This window comes from Anser anser (assembly GCF_964211835.1).
Source record: "Anser anser genome assembly, chromosome: 22".
Taxonomy (NCBI): domain Eukaryota; kingdom Metazoa; phylum Chordata; class Aves; order Anseriformes; family Anatidae; genus Anser; species Anser anser.
Window position 1 is genome coordinate 9,186,508 of NC_139743.1, and position 25,829 is coordinate 9,212,336.

The 25,829-nt window shown below is 48.6% G+C and overlaps 1 protein-coding gene and 1 long non-coding RNA gene across 9 annotated transcripts in view; one reads left to right on the plus strand and one right to left on the minus strand.

The window, feature by feature from the left end:
- KIRREL3 (kirre like nephrin family adhesion molecule 3) overlaps positions 1-25,829 on the plus strand; it is a 317,515-nt gene that overhangs the window by 68,244 nt on the left and 223,442 nt on the right. For 2 of the 8 annotated variants that reach the window (XM_083808120.1, XM_083808119.1), the window contains exon 1: positions 21,893-23,147. The exons of 2 other annotated variants lie outside the window; for them this stretch is intronic. In XM_083808120.1, coding sequence (XP_083664246.1) covers positions 23,021-23,147 — 127 coding nt within the window. In that variant the 5' untranslated portion in view covers positions 21,893-23,020. Of the gene's footprint in view, positions 1-21,890; positions 23,148-25,829 lie in introns of those variants that run through there. 4 more of the 8 variants (XM_083808116.1, XM_083808115.1, XM_083808121.1 and 1 more) reach the window with 4 other exon arrangements.
- On the minus strand, positions 270-18,674 carry LOC310885152. The gene is made up of 2 exons (XR_014574574.1): positions 12,092-18,674; positions 270-12,060 (listed from the first exon to the last, which is right to left on the minus strand). It is a non-coding gene; the product is annotated as an uncharacterized lncRNA (long non-coding RNA).

A 25,829-nucleotide genomic window follows, 5' to 3' on the forward strand; every position in this document is an offset into this window, starting at 1 on the left:
GGTTTGTGCATGGGACTTGCAGAGAGGGCTGGTGCTGCTTCTGGGCGAGTGCACCTATTTCTGCACCTCGGGTGCTGTGGGCAGAGTATCGCTGAAGACAGCCCTCCGTAGATGCTGCTCCTGCATGCACCGCTCTCCATCTGTCACTGGGGGAATTATTGGTTTAATTTATTTTCCATCTTCTGTTCCTTACCCCTTGGTGCCAATCTGGAAGCCTACCACAGTTCATAATAACTTGTAGTGAAGGGCGTGGAGTTGCCCCATGGGAATATCACTTTCCTACGTCCCATTGGATTCATTAATAACAACATTATGTTATGATGTTTTCCCCTTGTATTATTCTATAGATCATTTTTATTATGTAGATACGAACCCTTTGATATTGTAATTGTGAAGTACACGTTATGAAGACAAATGTGTTTGGCTTAATGAGAATGGATTGCCAATAAAAGCTGAAATAGAGGGAAGCATTTTTTTTAGCGTTAACCCTCATAGAAAGCGATGTCAGACTGAGCGCTCAGCAGAAAAGATCCTCAAATGCGAAGAGAGTATATTTTTAGTCTGTTGATAAAGCATTGACTTCCGGAGCGTGATAATTATCTGATAAAAATTTTAAAAAGAAAAAAAAAAGGAGAGAAAGGGAGCTACCTAGGCTAGTTCTCTGGGTAAGACTGAGGCAGCAGCTGGAGGAACGAAGCATCGCACGGCGTGCACGCAGCACAGAGCTGGACCGGTCCCTGTAGCCCGTGGGGTGGGAAGCATTGGGAGAGAGCTGGAGAGCAGCCGACTGCAGGCTGCCCTCACCGGGCTGCCTGAGGGGGACACGTGGGGTCATGGCGATGTGCGTGAAACCAGCAAGCTTGGGGGGTCACCAGCGTGGTCCTGCCGCCTCCTGCCAGGGCCGCTGTGTCTCTTCTTATTGCCAATGCTTTCTAAGGTAGGCACAGACGGGGGACAATCGATCTCTGTCGTGCCTGTTGCTTGCTGTGTCACTGCTGCTGCCTCTATGGGACTCCCACTGTGGTGCCAGGAGGTATTTTGCCTTCCCAAAGCCATGGAGAGGGGAAATGCAGTGCTGCTTATCCCATGGCAGTGTTTTGCGAGGGTTTCAGTGGCACTTAGACTTTTATTGGACCGTCAAGCCACGGGGAGGGAAGCATCCATGTTCCTGCTCTGCAGATGGAAATGGAAAACGTCACCGTGTTAAAGGAAGGACTTGGAGATTTCGAGCTGTGGAAGGCCTTGCCTAGATGGGGCTTGCCCAGCACAGGCGAGAAATCATCCCATGGCCAGCTGGAAGAGAGGAATCCAGGAAATCTCGGCACCCAAGCTGGGATCGGTGTGTTTTTCTCTCTCTCCATTTCTGAATTTACTAGATAAGAGCTGTTTACGCAGAGGAAGGTGTGCGCAAACGTACACGTCCAGACACACGTGCACCTCCCCAAACACAGTCTCTGCTAACCTGTGGCTGCCAAAGCACGATAACTCGGTGATACCAGCCAGGGGATTCGCTGGTGAGCTAGCAGATGGAAGGAGCCCTCTCCCCATCTGACGCGAGCACAGATTTAATCAGCTCACACTTCCCTTTTCCACCTGGCATAGACTCTGGGAAATGTATCTTGATTTGCGTCCTCCCAGCTCTCCCCATAGACTCTTGACATCTTTGTTTTTTTGCGACTTAACAGCAGCGATTGCAGCGAAGCACTTTGCCACCTGTCACAGGGACGAGCCCGTTCCCTCCCTGTCTGTTGCGAACTGCTTCGCATCTCGGGCTGTGCCGGACGGTGGGGAGCACGGCGAGGCACGGCTTGTGCCTCAGCCACCCGGCATCGCCGCGGAGAGCCGGGGATAAAAGAGGAGAGCGAAGAGGGCTGGCCGGGTGCTGAGGCTGTTGGCTTTTTATGCTGGGTGCCTGGTTCTTTTCCACGCTTCTCTGCTTTCTTCCCAGCGTTAGCAGAATGTTTAGGTTCCCTGTTCTTCAGCCGTTTTGGCTAAAAAACTGTGCTGGTTATGGCACACTGAGAGGCGTGGGGGCAGGCAGAGCTTCGGGTGAGAGTGAACAGAGAGAGGGAGGTGCAACTTCGTTCCAGACGGCGGTAAGAGTGGGGCTGTTCCACGCTCGTAGGCACTGCTGGTGCTTGCGAGTTTCTTAATATTCAACGTCTTGTGTTCTTGAAGCCCACCTCTTGGAGTTGGTTACAGAACGTAAATCTGTTTTCACCAAGAAAATGGTGAAGCAAAAAATAAAAATAAAGACACCCTAAAGCATTATATTAAAGCTTAAAAATATGTTTTCTTTGAGATGGGAAAATGAATGAAAACCGCAGCAAAGCAGTTCTGTTGCATGGGAAGAAACACTCCTACAAAGCTGTTAGCTGCTCTATTGAACAGATCTCATCAGGGTCTGGGAGGTGGGAAGTCTCTGTTGTATGAGGGGGGAAACTGAGGCACAAAAGCATTTTGATCAAAGAGGAGAGAAGCCAAGTCTCATGTGCTGTACATGGCGGCATTTGCACACATCATCTTCTAGTCAGAAAGTCAATTGGACTAGTTCGTGTCGTCTGTAGTGAGTGAAATGCTGAAAAATCAACATGATGAAAAGTGAGGAGGTGGGAGAAGTCATTCCCTGGCTGTGATATCTGAGATATTTGTGCATGGCAGGAGAGCTTCAGAGTTAAATCCTGAACGCAACCATTGGAGAGAAGTAAATTGAGAAGTGAAAAGTATTTTATTAGTATTCTGCTATTGATTTCTTAATGGCTTTTCTTCCTGGAAATCAGGAAAATATTTACTCTGCTTTAAGTTGCTGGGTGCAGAGGCTGTCTGGAGGGCAGCAGGGGTCTGGTATGCAGTGCCATGAAGTGTCTGACACTGAGCCCCAGCCTGCCACTGCAAAGGAGATGCCCAAAGATGAAAGTATTGAAACTTTTCCAAGGTTGGGTTCCGTTTCCATCCTCTGCACGCTCTTTCTCACTTGCACATTTCTATTATTTCAAGCTTTCGGTGCAGCAAGGGAAAAGGAAAAAAAAAAAAAAAAGGAAAATCACTTTCCACCTGCAAATGATTATATAAAACACATCAGTGCTGTAATGCTAGGTGAGGAATCTGGGATAATAAGAAAAACCTGTAAGGAGGATCATCAGTTTGCTGTGCCTACCTGCAGCCAGTGGGAAAGTGATGCATTAGACACTGTCCTGCCTGGTCGTGCCTGATACACTGAGCAACCGCGTCGCCTCCAAAGCTAAATGCCTTGTTTGGGCTGCTCTTGACTCCTGATTCTTTTCTCTCTCCACCAGATTTTTTTTAGGGACTGCTTTATATGAATATCCTTGGCTTAATTTGCATTGCATTAGAGTAAACCATTTTAAATTTCCTCACAGCAGAAGTAAATCTGACAGACTTTATGAAGCCATTATACCTGCAGGTATTTTATACTTTTAAAATACATTCTTGTCAAGCTATCTTAATTATATTATTATATGTACTTTTGAACTCGGATCCACTCTTGGGTGATACATTACGCTTCTGACAGTGCAGTCCTAAAAAGCTACAATTTGTATCAAAGCTCCTTGGCTGAACAAAGATGTATCTATTATGGATTCAGGGGAATTTATTAATTTACTGTTTTGGAACACTTATTCATTGACAAAGCTTGCCGGCTTTAAATTTCTATGGCGATTATTATGTGCAGCGTTTACGTGGCTTTCAGGGCTGATGGGATTGTAATTGAGAGTACCAGAGAGCAGCTGTAGGCAGGAGGCAGCGAGCTCTGCAGACTTTGCTTGGCTTTTACCCAGGGTCATAGTTTACAGCATTATCTCATTCCTGCGCGCGTGTCCACCTTGCAATCCACTTAGGGTCATTGCCAGTGCTTTAAGAGGACCCGCTCTGGCCAAAACATCTTCAGCAAGTACTTAAGCAAAGCCATTTGGCTCTCGAAATCAATGGGAGTTAAGAACATGCAAGTTAAGTGCTTCGCTGAATCACAAACCTGATTTGTGCGAGTGATTTCGCGCACAGAAGTGGGTCCTGTTAGCTGGAATTTGGTCGGGCGTTGGGACGGGCTGCCCAGGGAGGTGGTGGAGTCACCGTCCCTGGGGGGGGTTCAAGGAGAGGTTGGACGTGGTGCTTGGGGACATGGTTTGGTGGGTGACATTGGTGGCTGAGGGGTGGTTGGACCAGGCCTTTCCCAACTGTTACGATTCTGCGAATCACGAGTGGAGCTGTTCGTTCGGATGTCCCAAGGGCCGGGCATCCAGAGGGGGGCCGCATTACTCTGGCTGTGTCACACAGAGTTTTGCTGTGAAACACGGACCCAAACAAGCCAAGCTGGGCTGGTGGAGCTGAGAGTTAGCAGGAACGATCACCTTGGGCTTGGTGGAGGCTTCGGGAGAGCTTGTTCATCTGCCCAGTGGGAATCTGAAGGAGGGAACTTGAAAAGGGAAGCCACGTGCTTATCTTAAACAGCCCCAGCTTGCCAGGCAGCCTGTGGATGTGGAAGGGCTCCTTTCCTCCCTGGTCTCTGCAGAGAGCTGGGCCAGTGACCTGGGGAGCCCACAGTTCTCTGTCCTTTAAAGCCCCTCATCACAGTGCTGACGGCCAGGCTTAGTGCCAGGGCTGGCGCCAGAAGAATCTCTTTGGGTCTTTTTCCTCCTATTTAACAGCGAAAGAGGGATGGATCGGCCACGATTTGAGCACTCGTTGCACTGCCATCGACATCCTGGCTGATGGGCTCCAGGAGGCGGGGGGCTGCTGGCTGTGCTGGCAGCAAGGCAAGGGACACATCTGCCTGCCCGCGTCCTCTTGCCAGCGCTGGCGGGGGGCTCTCGACAGCTCCGAAGTGAGCTGGGGATGTTTTTCTGTGAGCCCCCGCCTCCAGAGCCTGTTTTCTTCCTGCAGCAGCATCAACGATTCCCGCCTCTCCTCGGATTAAGAAGGCGAAGAGAATCGGAGAAGCAGCATTAGGTTTTCTATTCTGAGCTAGCAATCACCGAAATCCATTCAGAAAGTTTAATTGCTGCAAGTAAAACTTGTAAATACCAAAGTGGCATAAAGCACGGTCTAGCAGGCAATTTTCTCCTCTGCCTTCTGAGAATCCAAATGATTTTTTTTTGTTGTTGTTATTCTCTAACGTTGTTTTAAAGGTTCGGAATAGCACTGATTTTATTTATTTTTTCTTCAAACCGTGCACTTCCCTCCAAAAACAGGTTCCAGCCAGGCTCATTGAGAACGCCTTGATATTGTCAAAAGAAAAAAAAAAAATAAATCAGTTCGACTGTTTCATCTTGTAAAACTTTCAAAGCTAAAAATTAACTGACATTTCAAAGTGAAATGTCATTTTGCTCCAAATAAATAAATAAATAAATAAAGTGTTTTGACATTTTTAAAGCAGTTTTCCCTTGCAAAAGGAAAAAAGTTCTCTAAATGAAAACTGTGTCAAAACTGCCTTCTTGCTCTGAGAAATTTTGACTTCTGTGGATTTCTCCTCACAAGACGAAGCTCCGCAGCTCGCCCTTGGGCTCTTGTCGGCTTGAGGAGCCAGCTGCATCCTCGGGGGGCCGTGCCATTTGGTTTTCCCTTGTAGAGCAGGATAGATGAGGACAAAGGGCAGCATCGGAGCTCAAAGGCAGTCTCACCCCCGGCTTGCTTAGTTTTGCCCCCAGGAGCAGGGCTGGGACACAGGCGGGTGTGCGTTTGGCTTGCATTCCCCCACTTGCTGGACTGAAGGCGGACAGCACACGGAGCTGTACACGTAGGATTTCCAGTTTTAAATCGGCCGGTGTGACGCCTGCCTTCAGTGGAAGTGGCGCGCCGTGCTGAGTAAAGCAGATCTAAGCGTATTCATCCCGGCACGCTGCACGGCTCAGGGAAGGGCTGCATCCGAGCACGGGCACAACCAGGGGGGTAGAGCTCTGTGGCAGCAGCGGGGGCCCCCGATGGGCCCCGTGGCGCCGGGTCCGCAGGGCTGCGGCAGGGCTGCTGCTCCCTTTGCCTGTAGCAGGGAAGGTCGCTCGTGGCAGGGTTGGGGGCCGCAGACTGAGATGCTCGCTTGCCTCTCGGAGAAATGAAGAATAAATGCATCTGTAGCTGTTTCTTTTGCTGCGTGTTAGGGAGTTAAATTGACATTGGTAGATCGCTGCAGTATGTTGTAAATGATGTATGGAAGGGGAAGGGAAAAAATCCCATCTCGGTGCAGGAAATGGTTCTGCGCTGGGGGAGAGTTCTTGCAGACGTTTCTTGTAATGACAGAGCAGGAAAATCTCTTCAACCAGAAACCTTTGACTCAAAAAGGAGAACAGGTCCCCGGCTCCCATGTTTTGATGTTGTTTTCTTTTTAATATCTTATTTCCCTGGGAACTGCATTCTCCGTGCATTCCCAGGTCCTCCCCAGACCCAGCTACCATACGGGGCCAGCCAAACCTTCCAGCCACAACCAGTGCTTTCACCCTGCCAGACCACCCCATTCCCCCTGCTGATGAAACTCTTGTATAGCATTTAAAAGCCAAATCTCTTTTCCCTCTTCTTTTTTTTTGCAAGGTCGTGCAGCTCCTATGCCAACAAAACACCTTCTCTCCTGCTTTCTGGGGTGGTCTGCAAGCAGCCGAGCACGGAGCAGCCAAAGGCTGCTGCAAAGCAGAGGGGAATCGTGAGTGACCATGGAGGCGGGAGAGCAGTAGGCATGTATTTAAATTGCAGTCAGGGAGATTTAGCTTGAGCATCTGGAAAATCCTTTTCTCAGTGAGGAAAGAGAAGCCCTGGGACAGATTATGTGGGGAGGATGTGAGCCCTCCATCCCTGGAGGGCTTTAGGGAAGCTTAGACACACATCAGCTGTTTTTATTGGAAGCAGAGTTCCTCCTGGACCTGGAGAAATGCAGAATAAGAAAACTGGCTCAAGGGAACCCGGAGGCATCATCTAACCCATCTGTCTTGCTCGAAGTCCTGAGCTAGGCAGCACTGGGTTGGCTTCTCTGGGAATCAGAGAACACCACAGGTCTCGCCTCCGGAGGGGAAGGTCTCTGAGAGGGGGAGATGCTGTCCGGGGACGTGACCATCTCGCCAGGCAGGTGCTGTTATTTCTCACCTGAGCCCCAGCCGCTGTGAGCTCAGCGGTTAAGATCAGCATAGGAAGACGCAAGCTTAGCAGCGAATTGCAAACCAAAATCGAGGTGGATGATGCTGCAGACTGCTCATTCTGGGTGCTGGCATCCTTGTTTTGAGAGCATACAACTGGTTTCTGCATCAGGCTGTTATATCCCATCCTTTTTTTTTTTGGCTGTGTCCTTCTTCCAGCAGGGACCAGCGGTGAGTTGGTCACTGCCTGCATTCCGGGGCAGCGATCAGCGAGCCGTTAGCTGCTGCCTTAGAAAAAGGAAAGCGCTTGAATATTCCTTGGCTGGGATTCAGATCATCCGAGATTGGCCAAAGTGTGAGCTGAAGCCCAGACACAGCTTAAGGTCCATGGTGAAAACCTGCTATTTTGGGAGGCGAACGAATGCAAGAGGCTATTGGTTATCTGTCAGCGCAGGCGAGCCGGTAAATGAGAGGTAGTCAATGACATAAGGGATGTCAGGTTTTATTTCCAGTAAGAGCCGGTGAAGCTGGGAAAATTGCTCATTAATGCTTTATTGATATTCATGTTACTATTGAAGAAGTCTGGGGTGGGGAGGTGGGGGGGTCTGTGCCCGTGTTAATGGGGCCAAGCTGAAAATAGGCTCTTTTATGCCTGGGCAAAGGGTACGCACTGACCACGGGAGGTTTGACTATGTCAGTCTCTCTAAATAGAGGATAGATCGGGTCTGTGGCTGAGCCAAAAGCTTTGGAGGAAAAAACTAATAACATGGGTCAAACTGCGGCAGGAGCATTCCAGTACATTTTTTTCACAAAATAAATTTTAAAGCAGATTGTTGTAAAACTATGCAAAATGTTCTGCTTTGGGTTTTGGGATTATTTAACCCTCATGTTTGCTTTAGCGTTCTGTTTTTAGAATAATTTGAATTTAAAATGCTCTTTCGAAAGGAATTTATTTCTAAAACGTCAAATTACTTTAATTCGGAAGTGCTGACACTAAAATGTTTGGATTTAAAAAAACAAAGCAAACTCCATTAGTTGCTTGGCATTGTTTACATTCACAAATATTTTTCATGTCTCCAACTCCTTAGCTTGTGCATTTTTCTATATCCTGCCCACTTTTCCGGTTGGAATTGGGCTGGGTGCTGCAGCTCCTCAGAGAAAGAGCCCAAGTCAAGCAATTCCCAGCACAGCTGCAGCTCCCGGGGCTCTCTGGAAATCCAATGTGCTGTGCTTGGAGCTCACCCCACACCTCTCCTCCCACGGTGTTTTTGGGGCGCCCTTTGTGTTAGGGACGAGAAATGAAGGAACTCATGCGTGTTTGGGAGCGTCACCTCTCCTTTAGGACAAGGATGACACTCGTCCTGCCTCAGTTTACCTCGGCACGGAAGCAGGAGCCACAGTGCCTTTCCCAGCTCTGAGATGCTTGGTGCCAAGGCTCTAAGCGAGGCTGCTGAAACCGCTTCCCAAGCCCTTTCCAGTTTGCCCTGGCTTTGCAAAAAGCTTCGTGCCTCACCTAACAGTGAATTCCTGGGGGAGCTTCGCTGGAGCGAAAGCCACTTCCACTCTGCCTCTGTGCCATGCTTGGCCAGAGCAAACCTGAAATAACTCAATAATTGAGATAGTTTGGAAGAGAAAATATCTCCCGGTATCATGTTTAATAAAGCTCTGAATCTCAGCTGTCATCACGCAGCCTAATTTCCTGGGCTGCAGATCAGCAGGGAGGCAGGCAATTGCCGAAACGCCGTCGGCGCAGTGTATCCATCTCGGACACCCACCATGCATAATCCCCTGATTTTCAGGGGGTTTGGCTTCTTCTTGTTCTCATTGCTGCTCCCACCTGTGTTCTTGTGCATCGGGAGTGTTTGATCGCTGCAACATTTGTGGAAGGGCAGGATGTAACATCCCAAAAGGCTGAGTTTGACCCAAGACTCCTTGCTGAACTGTGAACTGCTCCTTTTGGATTTTATTTTCAGCGCAATATGTTCCTTGGTCTCCTGCATTCAGTCTGATCCTTTTGTCTGCTGGGATGTTGTCTTAATGGAGCATTGGGCATCCCACAGTTGTTAAGAAGCTTATCCTTGTTGTTCCTGGGATATAAAAGCAGAATCGCTCTTCTCGCTTCATAGGTAGAGAAAATTTTCCCTGGTGACCCCTCCTGTCAATCAGCTTTCCCTGTTCCCGTTAAAGCTGTGCTTTAGGAGCAGGTACTCTCTCTTAGCAAGGCATCTGGCGAGGATGGGGGTCTGTCACCCAGCACAATGGAAACTTCTGGCAAAAAAATGTTTGAAAATGCCTGTTTCACGTTTGTTATGTTGGGGGAACTGAGGTTGGGGCCCTTGGTTTTCTTTTTTGCGCTGCTGTGCATGGCAGCCCCGTGCCAGGCATTTCCCGTGGTGTCACGACGTGGGTCGCAGCACGTTTGTAGCACAGGGCTTGGGAGGGCTGTCCTGCTGGTCCTGCAAGGGCACACAGAGGGTTAGGAGCGGAAGGGGAACCTGGGGCGCGTCACATAGCCACCCCCCCATACAGCTCTACCGCCTGTTAAATGGGCAATCATCTGCTCTCCCCATCCCGATGTGGAGAGAGGGGACTAATTAAAGTTTATAGGCGCAGAGATGAAGAAAGATGCAGTAGTCAGCGTTACGGCAGTGCTGCTCCCCGAGCTAAGCAGAGCACGAGTCCATGGAAAAAATAACACGGTGAGTAGCGCTGCTGTTTTATGGTCCCTTTCATCACTGGAAAGTTGGTTTGGTTGGAAGTTGATCAAACTTTCAGGGAAAGATAGAGATTTATTCCAAACCAATCCTCCCAACCACTTTGTAGCCATGATGCGAATTAAGGATGATTAACGTCGAGGGAAGGCTCCCTTCTGCCTCGCCTAGGTTTCTGGATCAGGCTATCAGGAGCATCCCTCCATGCTTCTGCTGCACCGTGCCCCTGGAGCTAGACAGTGATGGCAGAGGAGGGCATGGGCCAAAACATAAGAGCACGGCAGTTATTATTCTAAATGAAAAGCATCTCTTCTCATTAAAGCTGAAAATTATGGTCCGCAGATAACTCTGGTGGTGGTTCATGGAATCAATAAAACCCCAGTTTGTTTTGAAAGCCAAGTTGCCGATATGCCAAAATACATATTTTGCAAATTGCTTAATTTACATTTGAAAAGATCAAACCTTATTTCTTCTGAAAGCCGAGAGTTGGGGTGGGGGAAGAGACGTACACGCAGCAATTCAAATCTCCTTTTTGCCATGCTGCAATATACATAATGTGATCGAAATTGATAGCAGTTGAGAAACTTTTTTTTTTTTTTTTTGAAACAACAACAATGCAAGGAAGCTGATAGTCTAAGTTGTCAGGGAGTTTTTACTAATTCCAAAGCAGTAGTAGCTATTCTTTGAAGCAACATTTCTAGCTAAGCAGGGTGCCTTCATTTGTAGCATCTGTCTTCTGGAGGCGTGATGGTCATCTGTACCCTTGGGGATGCTCATTACTTCTGTCTAAGCTCTTTACTCTTTCCTAGAAACTTTGTTGACACTGGAAACGTAGGATATAAAAGCATCCTTTACGTGTGGCAGGGATACATGCTGGCAGGAGCACTGCAACATGGAATCATTAAGACCTGCTTGGCAGAAAAGGGGGGAGCTGCAGGCTTGGATGGGAACCCAAAATGTCGAGCCCGTTGATTGTCACGTCGTTTGGTCCCCAGCTGGGTGCTCAGACAGGCGTCAGCGATGCTGTTTGCATCTGGAGCTATTTTAGCCCAGCTGTGGGATATGTGGAGCTGAGCATCCGACCAGCCCCTGAAACATGTCAATAACAATTACTTGGATTAGTTTACTGGTAGCTGCTAACTCGCTCAGAAAGGGGGAAAGAACTGTACTGGGTCAGAGAGGTGGTCTGAAGGAAAATGAGTCCTCGGAGCATCTGCATGTGGGGAGAAACCAGGAGCTGAGCTCTGCCCTGTGCCTTTTTCATTACCGAGCCGAGGGCTTGGCTTCTCTGCATGTTACAGGGACTCCGTAGCCCAGGCTGGGATATGCTTAGCCGATGGTTCTTGTGATAGAATTAAAACCAGTTTCAATTTTGACTTGCACATGTACGTAGGAGTGGGAAGGTGAGAGATGAAAATTGTTGTGCGAGGGAGAAAGCTGACATTTCAGTGAGGGTTAGGTTATGTAGAGATCTACGTTGTGGGGAGGAAAAGCTGAACGTAACGGGTTGTTTGGGGAAGGGACAGACGGCTGTTTCCTAAGGCAATAAACTGTCCTCGGCTGGTGACTTTATTGATCCGCGTGTGACGAAACCCTCGCTGACGCTGAACTGGAAATGCCAGTGGAGCGCTGCATTTGGAGGAGGACATGAGCCGGTTAGAGAGGTGTTTAAGACATCAGTGAAAATAGGGTCCCATTTTTCCATAAAGTCATCTGGGAGAGATTTTGGGGGTTGCTGTTAATTGAGCTCCTCAATGCAGACAAGCATTGATTGAGCACTGGGAGGGCGTGCAGTGCTCATCCCACCTTGAGGCAGCAGGATGGGGAGACCTCAAGGTTTTTTCCAGCCCAGGAGCCCCCCTTTGGCAGTGCTTCCTTACATATCCACCTTGCATGGTTTGGGTAAATGCTTCCTCACCGCAGGGTCAAATTCAGCAGTGCTCGCTGTGTTTTGATGGGTGGCTCAGTAAGGCTGAGGACTGGTCCCTAACACATTTAGGGAGTCCGCTAAACCAACCCTCCTGCAGGCTCCTGCTGTGGCTCCACTCCCCCCTTCCTCCCTAGAAAGCTAGAAATGCCCCTGTGCTCATTAGGCTGCAAGATAATTTGCCTACTGTCCTCATCGCAGGCGCCTATGGTGCACATGCACCTTTCCATCATGAGCATCCCCTCCCAGGGGCTTTTCTTTGTTCATAACCAGCCTCCCTACCCACTTGAAAAATAAAGACGTATGGCTTCCGCTTGAGGAGAATAGATTGTTTTCGATTGCTATTCATCTATTATTTTAGAAAGTAAAATGAATAAAACTTATGCAGGTCACAGACATTAAAGAGCCTTTTTATATCAGTTTGGGAGTGCTTGTCAGCTTTGATTTATTAAGTAAAGTTCCCAGACTGGCTACTGGTATGTGTTGTCAGTCTCTTGATAATGGATAGACCTCACAGCTGAGTGCTCTGTGATTAGACTTCTCAACTATATATTTTTAAATAAAGGCCTTGCCTTTTTGGGTTTGCTCATTTCCCTCTCTTAGGTGATTTCATTCATCTTCCCCTGCCCTCCCTCCGCTGTAAATTTGTTGTTGTTGGAAGCTGGGAGGAAGGCAAATGGGACACATCTTTATGATTTCCCCCCCAAGCCTGCTCCCAAGTTAGCTTGATTGATTAAATGTCATGGGGGGACAAAACCGGATAAGCAGAAGCTATCTCAACAGCTTTCCAGAGAGACCCATTCCACGTGCTGCTCTGTTGCTACGACTGCATCAGCATTTTTGCTGTCAAACTTCTCTTCCTCAGGGCTTATGGCTGGATATAGCAGAGCGGCATGGAGAACTGCCTGGCAGAGCCCTGACTTCTCCAAAGAGAGCAGATGCTGCTACTGCTGCTGGTACCTCCTGTGTAAGGTTGCTGAGAGTTAATGGGAATAGGAAGCGTTGCATGCATTGTGAGGAGTGACACGCAGGAAAGCAATGGCCCTGCATTCAGAGGCATGGTTGTGTATCTGCTAACCACAACAATTTGCCTTCCCACTGGAGGATGGGCCAGACCGAGCTCAAATCCTGTCTGCTTGCACGCAGGAGCCTCTCCTAGGGTGTCACAGCCACTCGGTTTTGAAGGGCAGGAGGGGATTTGCAGTGCTTGCGCTGAGCTGCTGTTTCTAGGCATGTGCTGTTGTCTCCTTGCAGGGGTGGAAGCAAATGGGTATTGCGGAGAGGTACTCGGGACTAAAATCCCCAGCTAGAACTGTAATTACGCCTTTCATAAAGAGCTGAGCTGAAACAAGGATGAGATTGTTTCCCCAGGGGCTGAACGAGGACTGGGACTAATTCATTAGCGTGGAATTGAAATAGCGCAGGTGGGAGGCCACCAAGTACCTCTGTAAATGAGTCTTGGAGATCCTTCAGGAAGGACAAAACTGACGACTTCTCTGGGAGGCTGAGCTGAGACAGTGGCCTCTGGTTTTGTTATCCAGTGTCTCGAAACAAAACCAATCCGTGTAACTTGTGAGAATGCAGAATGCACTGAAATGAACAAAAAAATCCAATTGTACCAATTTCATAAGCCTTTTTGCTTTCGTATGACTCCAAAAATTGCTTTGATTTAAAGGCTAAGATCTGACAAGCCAACAGACCTTAAAGAAAGATCTATTCTTTTCCCTCATCTTTTTCTCCCAGTTTGTTCAAAACTTGAAAGATGAAAACATCTCTAAGGGCTGGGGGGAGGAAGGAATTCATTCAGGGATGCACTTTCTGCTGCCCCTCTGCTGCTGTTGAAGGACTCGGTGCTTGGACAAGGACTTGGGTTCCCCGCTCTGCTCGGTCGCACAGCAAAATCCCTGCCTGTTGGCAAGGGAGGAATGAGTGACCCCATGTGTCAAGAATGGGTGGCATGAGGAAGGGGAGCACGAGGAAAGGAGAGCGCAGGGTTTGAAGTGGTCTTGGGAGTGCTGGCGCTGGGGCTGTGGTCATTTGATGTGATGATTTACCCCACTTTGGTGCTGGGGTGCACTGTGAGCAGTGTCTTTTAGCAGTTCATTAAGTGTCTCTGTGTTACTGTAGCTCAGCCTGAAATGGCATTAGTTGCTTTGCACGTTCCAGTGCCACTGCCATTATCTCCTAATAACACACGCATTAATTATTAAGCCAGCTTGCTTATTCTACACCTTTAAATGATAACCCTGCCATACACACTCGCTTAATATATGCAACCCCAGTGTGCTTTGAAATGGCTCATTAGGGGTGTTTTTAGCTTGTCCCTATTGACTATTGTTTCTTAAACTACCACAGTGACAGGCGGGCATCTCACATGCAAAATAATGTTGGAGGATCAGGTGCTAGTGGGAAAGGTGGCTTTGCCGCTGGGGAGAGGGGTGGCCAGCAGCCCCCGTGCAGGTGCAGAGTGAAGGGGCCCCGCAGAGCTGCGGTGGCAGCTTGGGGACAGCCGTGGGGGGCTGGCGGGGGAGCTCCCATGGGGTCCCTGCTGCGCCCCAGCCATCAGCACCTGCCGCTCATTTCCCGTGGCCACCTGTGGCTCGGCGAGGAGCTCTCTGGCCAGGCTCCCCAGGAGGTGCTTAGTGCTGAGAGATGGAGCTGGGCATTTGGTGGGTGCCAGGCCAAGCTCTCCCAGAGCTATTTCACATGTGCCCGAGGGTCCTGCAGTCCTCAATGCTTTAGAGCCAACATGAACACAAGCAAACCTCCACATCCTAAAGCAGAATCTAGCTAACCAGGTCCTTTATTCCTTTCTTTTTTTTTCTTTTCCTCCCTGAATAAAATTGACTGCATTTCTCCAAGGTACCAGCTAAAACCCCAGAGCAATTTTCCTTTTGTCATTCCTGAGAACATGTGAATAATATTCCCCTGTAGCAGGCGTCCTGTCCTGCTTCTCTGTGCCGGTGGCAGGCCGATGGCTCGGTGCTCTGGTGGTGTTTCTCTCACCAGCTGAGTACTGCAAGTTTTTGTCCTCAGTGTGCCCGTGTCCATCCTTTTGTGAGCTGTCTTAAGGCTCCCAGGTCAAAGACAGCAAGGGGGTGTATATGAGTGCTGGAAAGTAGTATGAATTGAGAGCTGCAGCCCCCTGGTTTCCTGCACACCTCCTGTTGGAGCGCCAGATGGGGTTTAATCAGGGCCACCGCAGTGCCGACGGGGCATTATTAAGAGACATCTAGTTCTGGATGAAAGAAGATTATCCAGGGTTTATTTCCAGCTGATAACACTCTGCCCTTCCATAACACCTTTTATCTGAGGATCTCGAGCTCTTTACAGACTTCAGTTAATTAAGCCTCACATTGCCCCCTGGTGTCGTGGGTGAGACCAGGGCTAAGCACGGGCGGACTAGCAATTAGGAGGGATAGGCTCTGGCGGGGAGACAAGATAGATGATCTGGCTCTTCCGTGATACCTTATTCGCATGTTGATCTCCACTGTGTGGCCAGGGAAAGGGACCCCGGGGGTTGCTGCGCTCGCACAGAGCCTGCCACGGCCCTGCTGCTCCTGCCCAGGCTGCTCCCCGCTCCTCCTGGCTTGGCCTTGCTTCTCCACCAGCCTCCATGCTGCTTTCCACCACGCTTTCTTCTCTGCAAAAACAGTCTCAAAGTCTTCTTTTAGTAGGAAATTACCAAAAATCCCACCAAACCCTAGCACGAAACAAGAGCAGCAGCAAAGCCCTCACAGGCCTCCTGAAAAGAGCTTTCGCTGCCTGTCTCCACAGGGCCAGATCTCTCAATAGTGATTTCCCCAGAGAAGAGCTGGGCCTGAGGTTTCCTTCCCCTCCTCTTTTCTTTTCTTTACTTTCCCCTAACTAAAAATCAGGAAGCTTTAAAATCCTCTTTGAAGTAACACTGTATGAAGAGGATTTATCCTTGTCCACTTAAATATTCATGACAGCTTGCATTTCTGTTCAAAAAGACACTTGTTTATTTAGATAAGATTTAATTTATTCATAATTTACCTAAATTTGCAGGAGCGTGCATGTACATTTTAGCTTATAAGCAGCATAATACATAAAACATTATTGAGGCATGCAAATTACACAAATACAGCATTTGAAACTGCCTGCTTGTTTTAGGCAGATAACTAATTTCTTACCCTGAGTAGAGACACAAACACAATTGCATGGGCTTGTTGCCGGGGATTCAGCGACTCAGAATTATGCTTCCCTTAATGGAAGAGGCACAGCTATTCAGCGGGGCCGTGGTGGAGCCCACTTCTCTTGGAGCAGGAACCGTAGCGATGCTGGAGCTCTTTGCTGGCAGTCTTTTCACCGTTCTGTCCTTGGGGGGCCCTGGTCTGGTTCACTGAGGTCTCTGAGCAAGTCAGAGCTCATTGCCATGGGTGGATTTGTAGCAGGGCAGCTTACCAGCTCCTGGGGGAAAGATGGGGTGAGCAGACCTCCCTGCTCCGTGCCATCAACGGGGAGTGCAAGATCTGCATCCAGCTCCTTCTTGGGGCTGCTTGCCCCAACTGATCCCCGCATCCCTGTCAGCGATGTGGGCACTGGACCCTTTCCCTAGGGCCACCTTGTAGCCTGTTTTCCAGATACCAGCTGCACAAGTTGGTATCTACAGATCGGGCCAGGCTCTGATGGACCGGGTTTGGCTTCCCCGCAGATCTGGGACCATAACGTGCCCTAAGGACGATGGCACCGTATGGAGGGCTCAGGGCTGGAGACACCATGTTTTTTGGGGGGTTATGCATTTGGCAGCCGGGCAAGATGCACTGACATAGCACTGCGAGGACTTTTAGCACTGTCAAAAATTGTTTCTAGCAGGTCCCAGTCAGGAAGTAAATGTTTGCAATTGCATGTATGAAATCTAGGGTATGAAACCTGTAGTAGCAGATATCTCAAGGACTTGCACATTATGCAAATCTCTCTGTGTACGGCTGCGTTACCACACAACCTGTTATTAAGATTGCCTGCCACTTCACATAAGATTCTGCTTTCCACTGCTTGTAACCATGCCAAGCTGTAACTGTTTGGGCTGAAATTTCCATGGCCAGATGTCCTCCTCAGGCTCGCAGGCTTTGTTTGTTCTGCAGGGAGGGGTAGAAGAGGAGAGTTGGGGCCAGCAGAGCTGTTCTGTGCTTTGGGTTTTTTTCCTGTTTAAAATCATAGCCAATATTTTTGATAGTTTCCAAGGCTGAAGCTAATGGGGGAAAATACATCTTCCCTGGCTTTGTAAAAAAGACCTATGCATAGCTCCAGACACTGAGCAATTTGGGGGAGGGACTGGTGCTTTTTATGGGGTCGCAAAAATACTTTTCTAACCTTGGAAAAATCCTTGCACATCAGAAAAATCTCTTCCCTGCATTGGGCCTGGTGTTGAGAGTGTGATACTCAGAAGAATCACATGTGTTTGTCACATTCAATGCGAATGGGTTGCTCAGAAGAATCAAAACTGGCTGGATTTGCCTGACAAAACCCGCAGGGGAGGCAGTTTGTCCTGGGATGTCCCATGTGTCCCTTGTCCTCGCAGCCTTAAGGCTGCCAGGTCGACTGGAGCAGGGTCTGTCTTTTCTCCATGCAACCTGCAGGGTCATGCAGCAGGGAGAGGAGGTGTCTATGTCTGAAAGCAGTCTATATTTGCATTATAAGAGACTCTAATTACAGAAGCTTAATTACGTGATCACAGCCTATTTGTTTTTTTCCACAGGACTGTGCCCTTGCTCCCTGCACAGGATGGGGCAGTATTTGCTTAATGAGTTGCTTGCACTCAGGTGCTGCAGCGATGAGCACCACAGGAAAACCCAGGAGAAAATTAATATCCCATCTATGAATAACATGCAGCAAAATAAGGCCTGGGGCCACCCAGAGAGCAGCAAAGAGAAATCACAATATCCAACGTCTCCTTATTAAGGGAGAACAGCCTGTTGTGTGCAAGCTGTAGGTCCTGAAATGAAATGGTCTAACAAGTATGCATAAGGAGTGCTTTACTAGTCTTAACTTCAACAACCATTAATTTAGAATGAATGATCACGTTGTCTGACCATGACCTTTCAATTTATATATCTGTGTCCGCATAGAGGTTTGGGTATGATATTCTTTATGTAGGATTGATCACTCTGCTGCCCGTTTGCACCTGGACCTCACCTGATATTCCTGTATGACAGTGGGCGTAGGTGGGAATATGGTGATGTATCAGTAGGGTCCAAAAGAGTTTTGTGTTTTGTTTTGTGGTTGTTGTTTTTTTGTTTGTTTGTTTGTTTTTTTCCTGTTTGAAATCATGGCCAATATATACATTGGCCCCAACAGCTGGGGCCTGTTGGAGCTACAGAAATGCAAAGAAATAGCATCAGTGGTGCTAGGCTATCGGCAGTGCTGGACGGGTGAAAAACCAGCACACCTCAAGAGCGGGTTCTGGAGAAGAAGTTGACTTTGCTCTTTTCTGAGGGGAGTTGAGGTGAGGGAGTGTGTGGAGGTGCTCCTGTGGAGAAGTATCTTTGAATAAAAACTTCAGGTTTCAAATTATTTCACTTAAAACCTCATAATTGTGTGTTTGAATGGCACAATGGTTGCACCGCACAGAACAGGGGAAATGCTATGTTTTGGTATGCATGGACACGTTAATAACAAGGAGAGCTGAGTATTTACTAAATATCACTGAGCATGGTGTATTGGAGAAGAATAAGCTATTGATTGGAGTTGAAAATAAATAAAAAAGTCTCCCCTCCCTAGCACCTGTAGATGTATTAGGGAGAAAATATTGAACTGGGCTCTCCTGGCTCCCATGCAATTGATGCAATTTATTTTCAATTTGTCAAACGTGGCATTGGAGCAGCAATTGTTTTTGGTGATTTATTAGGAATTTTCTAACCAGGGCACTCTGTCATTGGAGTTACTTCTCTTGTGTCCCAGTAGATTTTGTCTTTCTGCAAGCTGAAGCTGTGAACCCAAGGAGGTGAGTTTTTCTTTTTTTATTTATTTATTTTTTGTTTAAATCATGAGGGAAAAACGAAAGAAACCACACCAAAAGGGAAATGGGGAAAAAGTAGCAGAATTGACATATTTTAAACATGATGACAGGATCGGCTGTTTAAATTGCCTCTGTGAATTGATTTAAAACATGTTGGTAGGCATCTCTATTTCATTAACTGTCTTTCTCCTTCATTTCAGTCACTGGAGTCATTGCCTCTTATTACCTTCCAGGCTCATGATATCCATCCACATGGTTATTTTAGTTATTACTATCTGTATACAGAAAATATAAGAGGCAATTTTGGGACAGAAGCAGCTTGGGAGGGATGTGGGGATAGTGAAATAAATAATTTGAATTCTATGTGACACCCATGATATAAAGCCATCAGGATTATGATGTGTTAGTGCTAGGTGTGCATTTCGGTCAGAACCTGTGGGAAAAGTGAGGAGGTTTGTGGTATTAAATCTGGACCTGGTAATGAAGCGCTTTCCCACCCTGTGCAACAGATAATGACCCCAAACCAAATTCTCTCTTGGGTAATCGGTGGTGCAGTGTGTGCACAGTATTTTTAAACGTGACCGCTGCCACATCAGGAGTTTGGTGAACATAAAGAGAATTTTCAGGTGCCTCCCACTTTGAGATAGCACTTGGGGAGTATGGGGACCCCCCGCGTGTTTGCAGGGCAGTTGGTCATCTCATCCCTCCAATACACGAGGAATATTAATATACCCCTTAAATAGCAGGGATGGTGTGAAATATGCAATGCCTGTAGAGGTTGCTAGGTGTTATGGGGCACTCTCCATGAAGGTCCGCCTGCTACAACTAGCAGGAAACACAGAGGAAAGCATTTTGGGATGTCTTTCCCAAAGCTCGGTAGCCAAGAATCCAGAGATTTCTATCACTTCTTTTCAGATTAAAAAACAAAAAACCAAACACCACAAACAAGAGAGCATTCCAGATTATTTTCACAGTTTCAAAAATACCATAGCTTACAATATTTTTTTCTAGCACTTTGCAGAATCATTAGCTTGCTTACAGCACTTAAAGGAAAAATGTGGTGCTTAGGAGACTTAGCTTCTGCTCACTGTCTTTACCACCAACTAATTGGTTGGATAACGAGCAAATATTTTTCCTCTGTTCCTCAATTTTCCAGCATTTTGACTTGTAAGTAGGAAGAGAAAACCTGCTAGTGTTTGGCAGACAGCAACGGGAAGCGTGCTTTGGTGAGGCAACTCAAGCCATGCTTGAGCTGTGATTTCTGTGCTTGCTTCCAGCAGTTGCTCATGCTGCCCCCTCATTTCGTGCCTCTTCTCCTTTGCCTTTGCATCATATAGGCCAGGTCTTACTCATCATATGGGCCTTCAAAGCAGGCTCCTGGTGGGGAAGGGAAGTGGCAAAGCTCTGCAGGAGCAGTGCTACCGCTGCGTAGGAGGGAGCAGCGTGCTGTGACAAACGGTTGCTGTGTGGAAGCGGTCGGAACAAAGCGTCGAGGAGGCTTGATAAGAGCACTCGAATAATCCTATTATCGGGGTAGCTGCGGTGGGAAGAGATGGTTCCTGGCTGCACGTACAGGCATTACCTTGATTTAAAGGCAGCGTTTGTGACTTTAAACTGAATTCCCTTGGTTTAATTCAGACCCTAACAAAGCGTGCTTGGTGTATTGCAAGAGGATGCTATTCACCCAGATCCCTGTTAAAAGCGATGCTGCTCCACGCACATGGGCACAATGAAATGCACTAGTGGGCTTAATAAAGCATGTTGTAAAGGAATCAGCTTGTTGAAAGGATGGACATCCTGAGTGCCAGGAGGAGAATAGAGAGCTGACCCAACAGGTGAGAGCTGACCTCTCCAAGGAACTGATCTATTGCATGAGGACGCTCTTGCTGTAAACAGCAGAGCTTCCTGAAAGGGTGACCGTGAGCCCGACGTGCAAAGCGCTCATCCAGACCAAAACCTTTACCTGAGCTTCCGGGCTCTTCCCTTAGCACTCAGCTAATGGCTCAGCATCCACAGCCAGCACCTGGGAGGATTCAGTGCCAGGATTTCAGCCTGGTTGAAGTGAACTATCTGCAGAGCAAAGCCCAGCCCTCCTGACTGCCCTGGGACAGTGCTTGGGACAGCTAACTTCAGTACTGGCTCCCTGCCCTCATGTTGGGTTTTGGGAATGGCAAAGGGAGCATTGGGAATGGCAAAAGGAGCATATTCTGCACTCGTTAGCTTTTTTGCCTGTAATGGTTTCACACCAATAGGTAGCTCAGCACCACCGTGCAGTCCACTCCCCCTCCTCAACAGAACAGTTGGAGAAAATAGGATGGGGAAAAAAAAAAGTGGATTGAGATAAGTGCAGCGAGATGGCTCACCAGTTACAGCCACGGACAATGCAGGCCCAGTGTAAGGGAGATTAATGTAATTTATTGCCTATTACTAACAGACTAGAGCAGTGAGAACTAAAAGCAAACTACAAACAGCTTCCCCCCATCCACCCTCTTCTACATCCTCTCCCCGAGCGGCTCAGGGGAAGGAGAAATGGGGAACACGTCTTACCACAGCACTTTGTCATCTGCCGCTCCTTCACGGGATGCCATCCTTCCCGAACTGATTCTGCAGGGGCTGCCCACAGGCAGCAGCTCTTCAAGAACTGCTCCAATATGGGTCTGTACCACGGGGTCCATCCGTCAGGAGCAAACTGCTCCAGCACAGGTCCCCCACGGGCAGCAGCCCCCGCAGATCCCCTGCTCTTGGGTGGGCTCCTCCCCGGGCTGCAGCGTGGGGATCTGCTCCGTGGTGCCCGTGGGCTGCAGGGGGACAGCCTGCTGCACCGGGGGCCTCTACGGGGGAACTTCTGCCCCAGCGCCTGGAGCACCTCCTGCCCTCCTGCCGCACTGCCCTTGGTGGCTGCAGGGTTCTTTCTCTTGCACTTGTCGCTCCCCTCTACCAGCTGCTGGAGCACAGCAGGTTTGGGTTTTGTTGTTGTTGTTGTTGTTTTTCTTCCCCCCTTTCTTCAATCTGCTCTCCCAGAGGCCCAACCAGAGTAGCTCACGGCTTGGCTCTGGCCAGCAGCGGGTCCCTTTTGGAGCAGCCGGAGCTGGCTCAGATCTGACACGGGGCAGCTGCTGGGCTCTGCTCACCAAGGCCACCCCTGCAGCCCCCCGCTACCAAACCCTCGCCAAGACATTCCACTCTCTCAGTGAAGCTTCTTGATGTATTTGGGACAGGCTCGTTTCCCCTCTGCGAGGCTCCATACCTGGTTTTTGAGTTTGTGGGGCTGCAGAGGTTGCTCCACTTGAGGCGACCGCTGTGGTTGCTGCTTGCTGGCGTGCAGGAGGCTGCAGGCGATGAGCATTTAGCCTCCATCCCTCACACCTAGTTACCTCCGTGCTAACAGCGGCAGGCGAGACCTCACCGCCTCGCCACCTGTACAAGGGCTGCGGGAGAAGTCCCTTATATTAATTGCAAACGTGATGCTCGCAACATCCAATTTCCAGGGCCCATTGCTTAGAAATGTTAATGCTATTTACTGTAGCATGTGCTGGATAATGGCATTTCTCAACATCTGCTTTCATTTAAAATTTCCAAGCCTCTCCGCACGCGGCTTTCGGTAACGATGCTGTCTCGTACTTACTGGGTGGCAGGATGGGAAGTGGCAGTCTCCAGCCCAAACAAAGCGAACCCAAAAATTTTATTAATGAAAATTTGCAGCTGCTCCTGGGACTTGGCAACTGCCTGCAAAGGCTGGTGACAGGATTCATCTCGTGAAACGTACCCGTGATAAATATCAAGTGGGAGTGATTAGCAAGAGGTGGTTAATTCATGAGCAGGTTTTGCGTGTTGGCTGGGGAATAATCTGGTTTCCAGTGGCAGCAGAATGTATTATTTTTCCCCTCTCTCCCCCAACCTCCTAAAGGAGCTGTAGGCTTGAGCTCATAAAGCAGCAACTGTTGCAGCTACTCACCATATTTACAACCCAGGGCTGATCAGCCTGGAAAGGAGAAGGACCTGCTGAAGTATTGGATGGAGAGTTTCCAAATTACAAAGGGCACAGTGAAAACTAACACGTCCCTCCTGGAGTGTCACTGATCTGATGAGGGGTTCTGGGAGTTTTGGTGGGTAAAAAAGCAGAAAGCAGAGAAGATGCATAACTCCTGCATGGTGCTGGTGGTCTGGTAGTTAAAGTGCCGGGTTGAATCTCATTTTGGAGCCATCGTGCTGTCTGCACAGCTGCACTGACCCTCCCAAAGTCACTTCTGTGCCCTCCTGCAGAGGGCAGTAGGATTGCAGGCAAAGTGCTGCCCAGTTCGGATGGGACAGGCCTTGACCTGGGGGGCACATGGGTAGCTGGACTACCATCCTGGTGACACAGCCCCTGCATAGGGGATGCTCTTGCACGCAGCACGATTGCTCGCTACCGCTTTGGGAACGAGCCCGAAGAGCTGGGACATGCCGAGAAAGGAGAGGTAAGGGTTAAAACCAGACAGGGTTTTTGCAGGTGAAGGCAGCGTTGATGGTTATGGTAGATAATAATCCTCCTCCATCTGGGCTGGAAAATCTACTAATTGAGGCAGGACTCATTTCCTGTGGGAGAAATAGACTCCCTGTTTTCGAGGCATTATTGCTGGGGTCAGGGCCAGGCGTCCTGTTGGAGAGGCTCCCCTCCTCGTTCTCAGACTGGTTCAGCTGAAATAGCATCGCCTGTTTTTCTCCTATTTTCAGCCAGTCCTACTGCTTTCAGTCCCTGCCTTGTAGCAGGCTTGGCAGGGGAAAGAAGCGGGGAGAGCAAGGGGAAGAGGAAGGAAATCTTTCATTTCCATTTCTGAAGCTGCGTTTTGGCTCCTAAAGGACAGGCGCGTGGAACTGGTGTTCGCGGAGCCGCCGCTGACAGCTGGGGGCTGGGGGGAAACCTGTGCTTCCATTTCCAGCCCTGTCCCTCGTGGGCACAGCGAGCTGCGTGGAGGAGTTCGCGGGAACGGCGGGGAAAGGGAAAACAATTTGATCAAGGGGCCCTGGAGTCAGGCACATGGAGGACTGGCCTGGTGGGGTTTTTCAGCTTTAATCAGTGTCAAGTTGATTTTATTTTTAAAGAAGTGATGATACTGAAAGGCGAGGGCGGGGCAGGGGGAGTAAAGGACCTACAGGTATACGGTGCAGAGCCCCTGTCGGCTCTTCAGCTGGTCCTTCCTAAAAAGCTCAGTGCTTTTAGGAAACATTTTGGCTAATTGCATGAGCAATGTACAGTACGGAGTTACAGGTGCATTTCACCCCTTGTAGCCATGCATGCCAAGTGCATTAGCGGCATTCTTCTGGTTTGTAACCTTTGGGGGGTATCATTTTATGCTTTGGGGAAAGAAACCCCAGGAGAGTGACCCTACCACACCGAGGCACTGGGACTGGGCTTGCTGCTGGTGGTAGGGTGGGCATTGGTGATGGCCCCTCCAGCCCTCTCCCCTCTGTGCCAAGGTGCCGGGGAGGACAGCAATTAGAGTCAGGTAGGTAATTAGAGGCAGGTATGGTGCTCTCCGGGAGCTGCCCCTGCACCGTGTCCTATTGCTGCCAGTGGCCCGTGTTAGATATTTATAAGAAAGACCAAAGAAAATCCTGCAACAGGTGGAGATGAGGGTCATCTACTCTCAAGACGGGTCTAGTTCTAACTCTTAATTATTAGAAATTGCTCTAAGACCCAATGCCTGAAGTTTTTGTTGTCCTTCCCAAACTGCTCCTTTTTAGCACTGACTGCCCCCACCCTCCTTACCTGTGTAAACATTTCATTCTTTCCAAAAAGGAAGTGAGGTCATGTTCTTGCTGACATACATTGGTGGAAGTGAGCTGGTGTTTTGGGGAGAAGCATCCCATTTTCATAGGCAGTGAATGGAGACCATCTCCAAACATGTCCCTTGGGTTTTTGAAATGTTTTACATCTGTGCCGAGAAAGTAAGAAAAACCCGTGGGTGGCAGACTGATGCCTGGAGAAACACTGCTTCCTTCATCTGCTTTCACTCAACCCCAAATTCTTCCCTGTTAATGATGGTCACATATATGCGATGGTCATATATATAGTTATCTATGTATGTATTTTTGGTGCTCTGAACTGCCCCAGCAAAGCTAACCTAAAATCAACTTCGAAGGAAGATGAAAGTTCATTTTTTCTTTCTATGCTAGAGAACATGAAAACAAGAGGGTTTTCAAACTTCTCTGACGTTTTCCATTTCTTCCGAGTGAAAGGTAGTAGGAAAACAATGAAATAAGGCTTCCAGCCCAGACTCCAGCTGCCAAGAGAATTATTAGGCTTTTTTCAGCCTACTCTCACTGAGGGCTTTTTTACATCCCAAGCCAGGAAGGTGAGATGAAACACCGATGCTTGATGGTGCACAGGCAGGCCTGTCTCTTAACGTGCAGCTGCAGCCAGCAGCGAAGAGGTCAAGTCAAACAATGTCGTCTTCTCTGCCAGCCTCACGTCAGGCAAAACCATGAATTTCCATAATTTTACTCCAAGTGCAAAAAGTGCCTTTGTTGCAGAGATCACACTGTTCTCGCAAAGACAATGAGTCTGTGCAGTGTAATTCTGACCCTGCGCTGGCAGAAATGCCACTGTGGTTTAATGAAGAATCCTAAGCAGGGGGAAAAAAAGCATTAATGCTTGCTCGCAAGCCCGCGGAGGTGAGCTGTTCCTCTTGATAGAAGAATGGGTAAAAATTGCCCCATACAGCTCTTATCTCACCTCAATTAATCAAGATAATGGTCCTCTTCAGTGAGCACTTCTGCTTTGCTACATCCTGTGACCTCTTTGAATTTCATGGCAGTGGCGCTAATGCAGTCATGATTCCCGTGCCTGGAAAACCCAGGTCTTGGCCGAAAAACATGAGGAAGTCACCACTGCTCTGGCTTTGCGGCCATCCCAGCCAGTAGACGGTGGTGGTGGGCAAGGGGAGACTCCTACACGGAGCCACAGGTGACTTAGATCTAAGCAATCAACAGCTTATTCATCCCGCCTTGGAGTGTCATGCTCTAGTAACCAGGCAGTTCTTGTTGCTCATCTAGAAATCCCAATCGAATGCCTTCATTATCACACAGCAGTGTTTCCTTTGTGGATAACAAGTCATACTGCGAGCATTAATGTAGCTGGCGTTGTATGGATTTGTGTT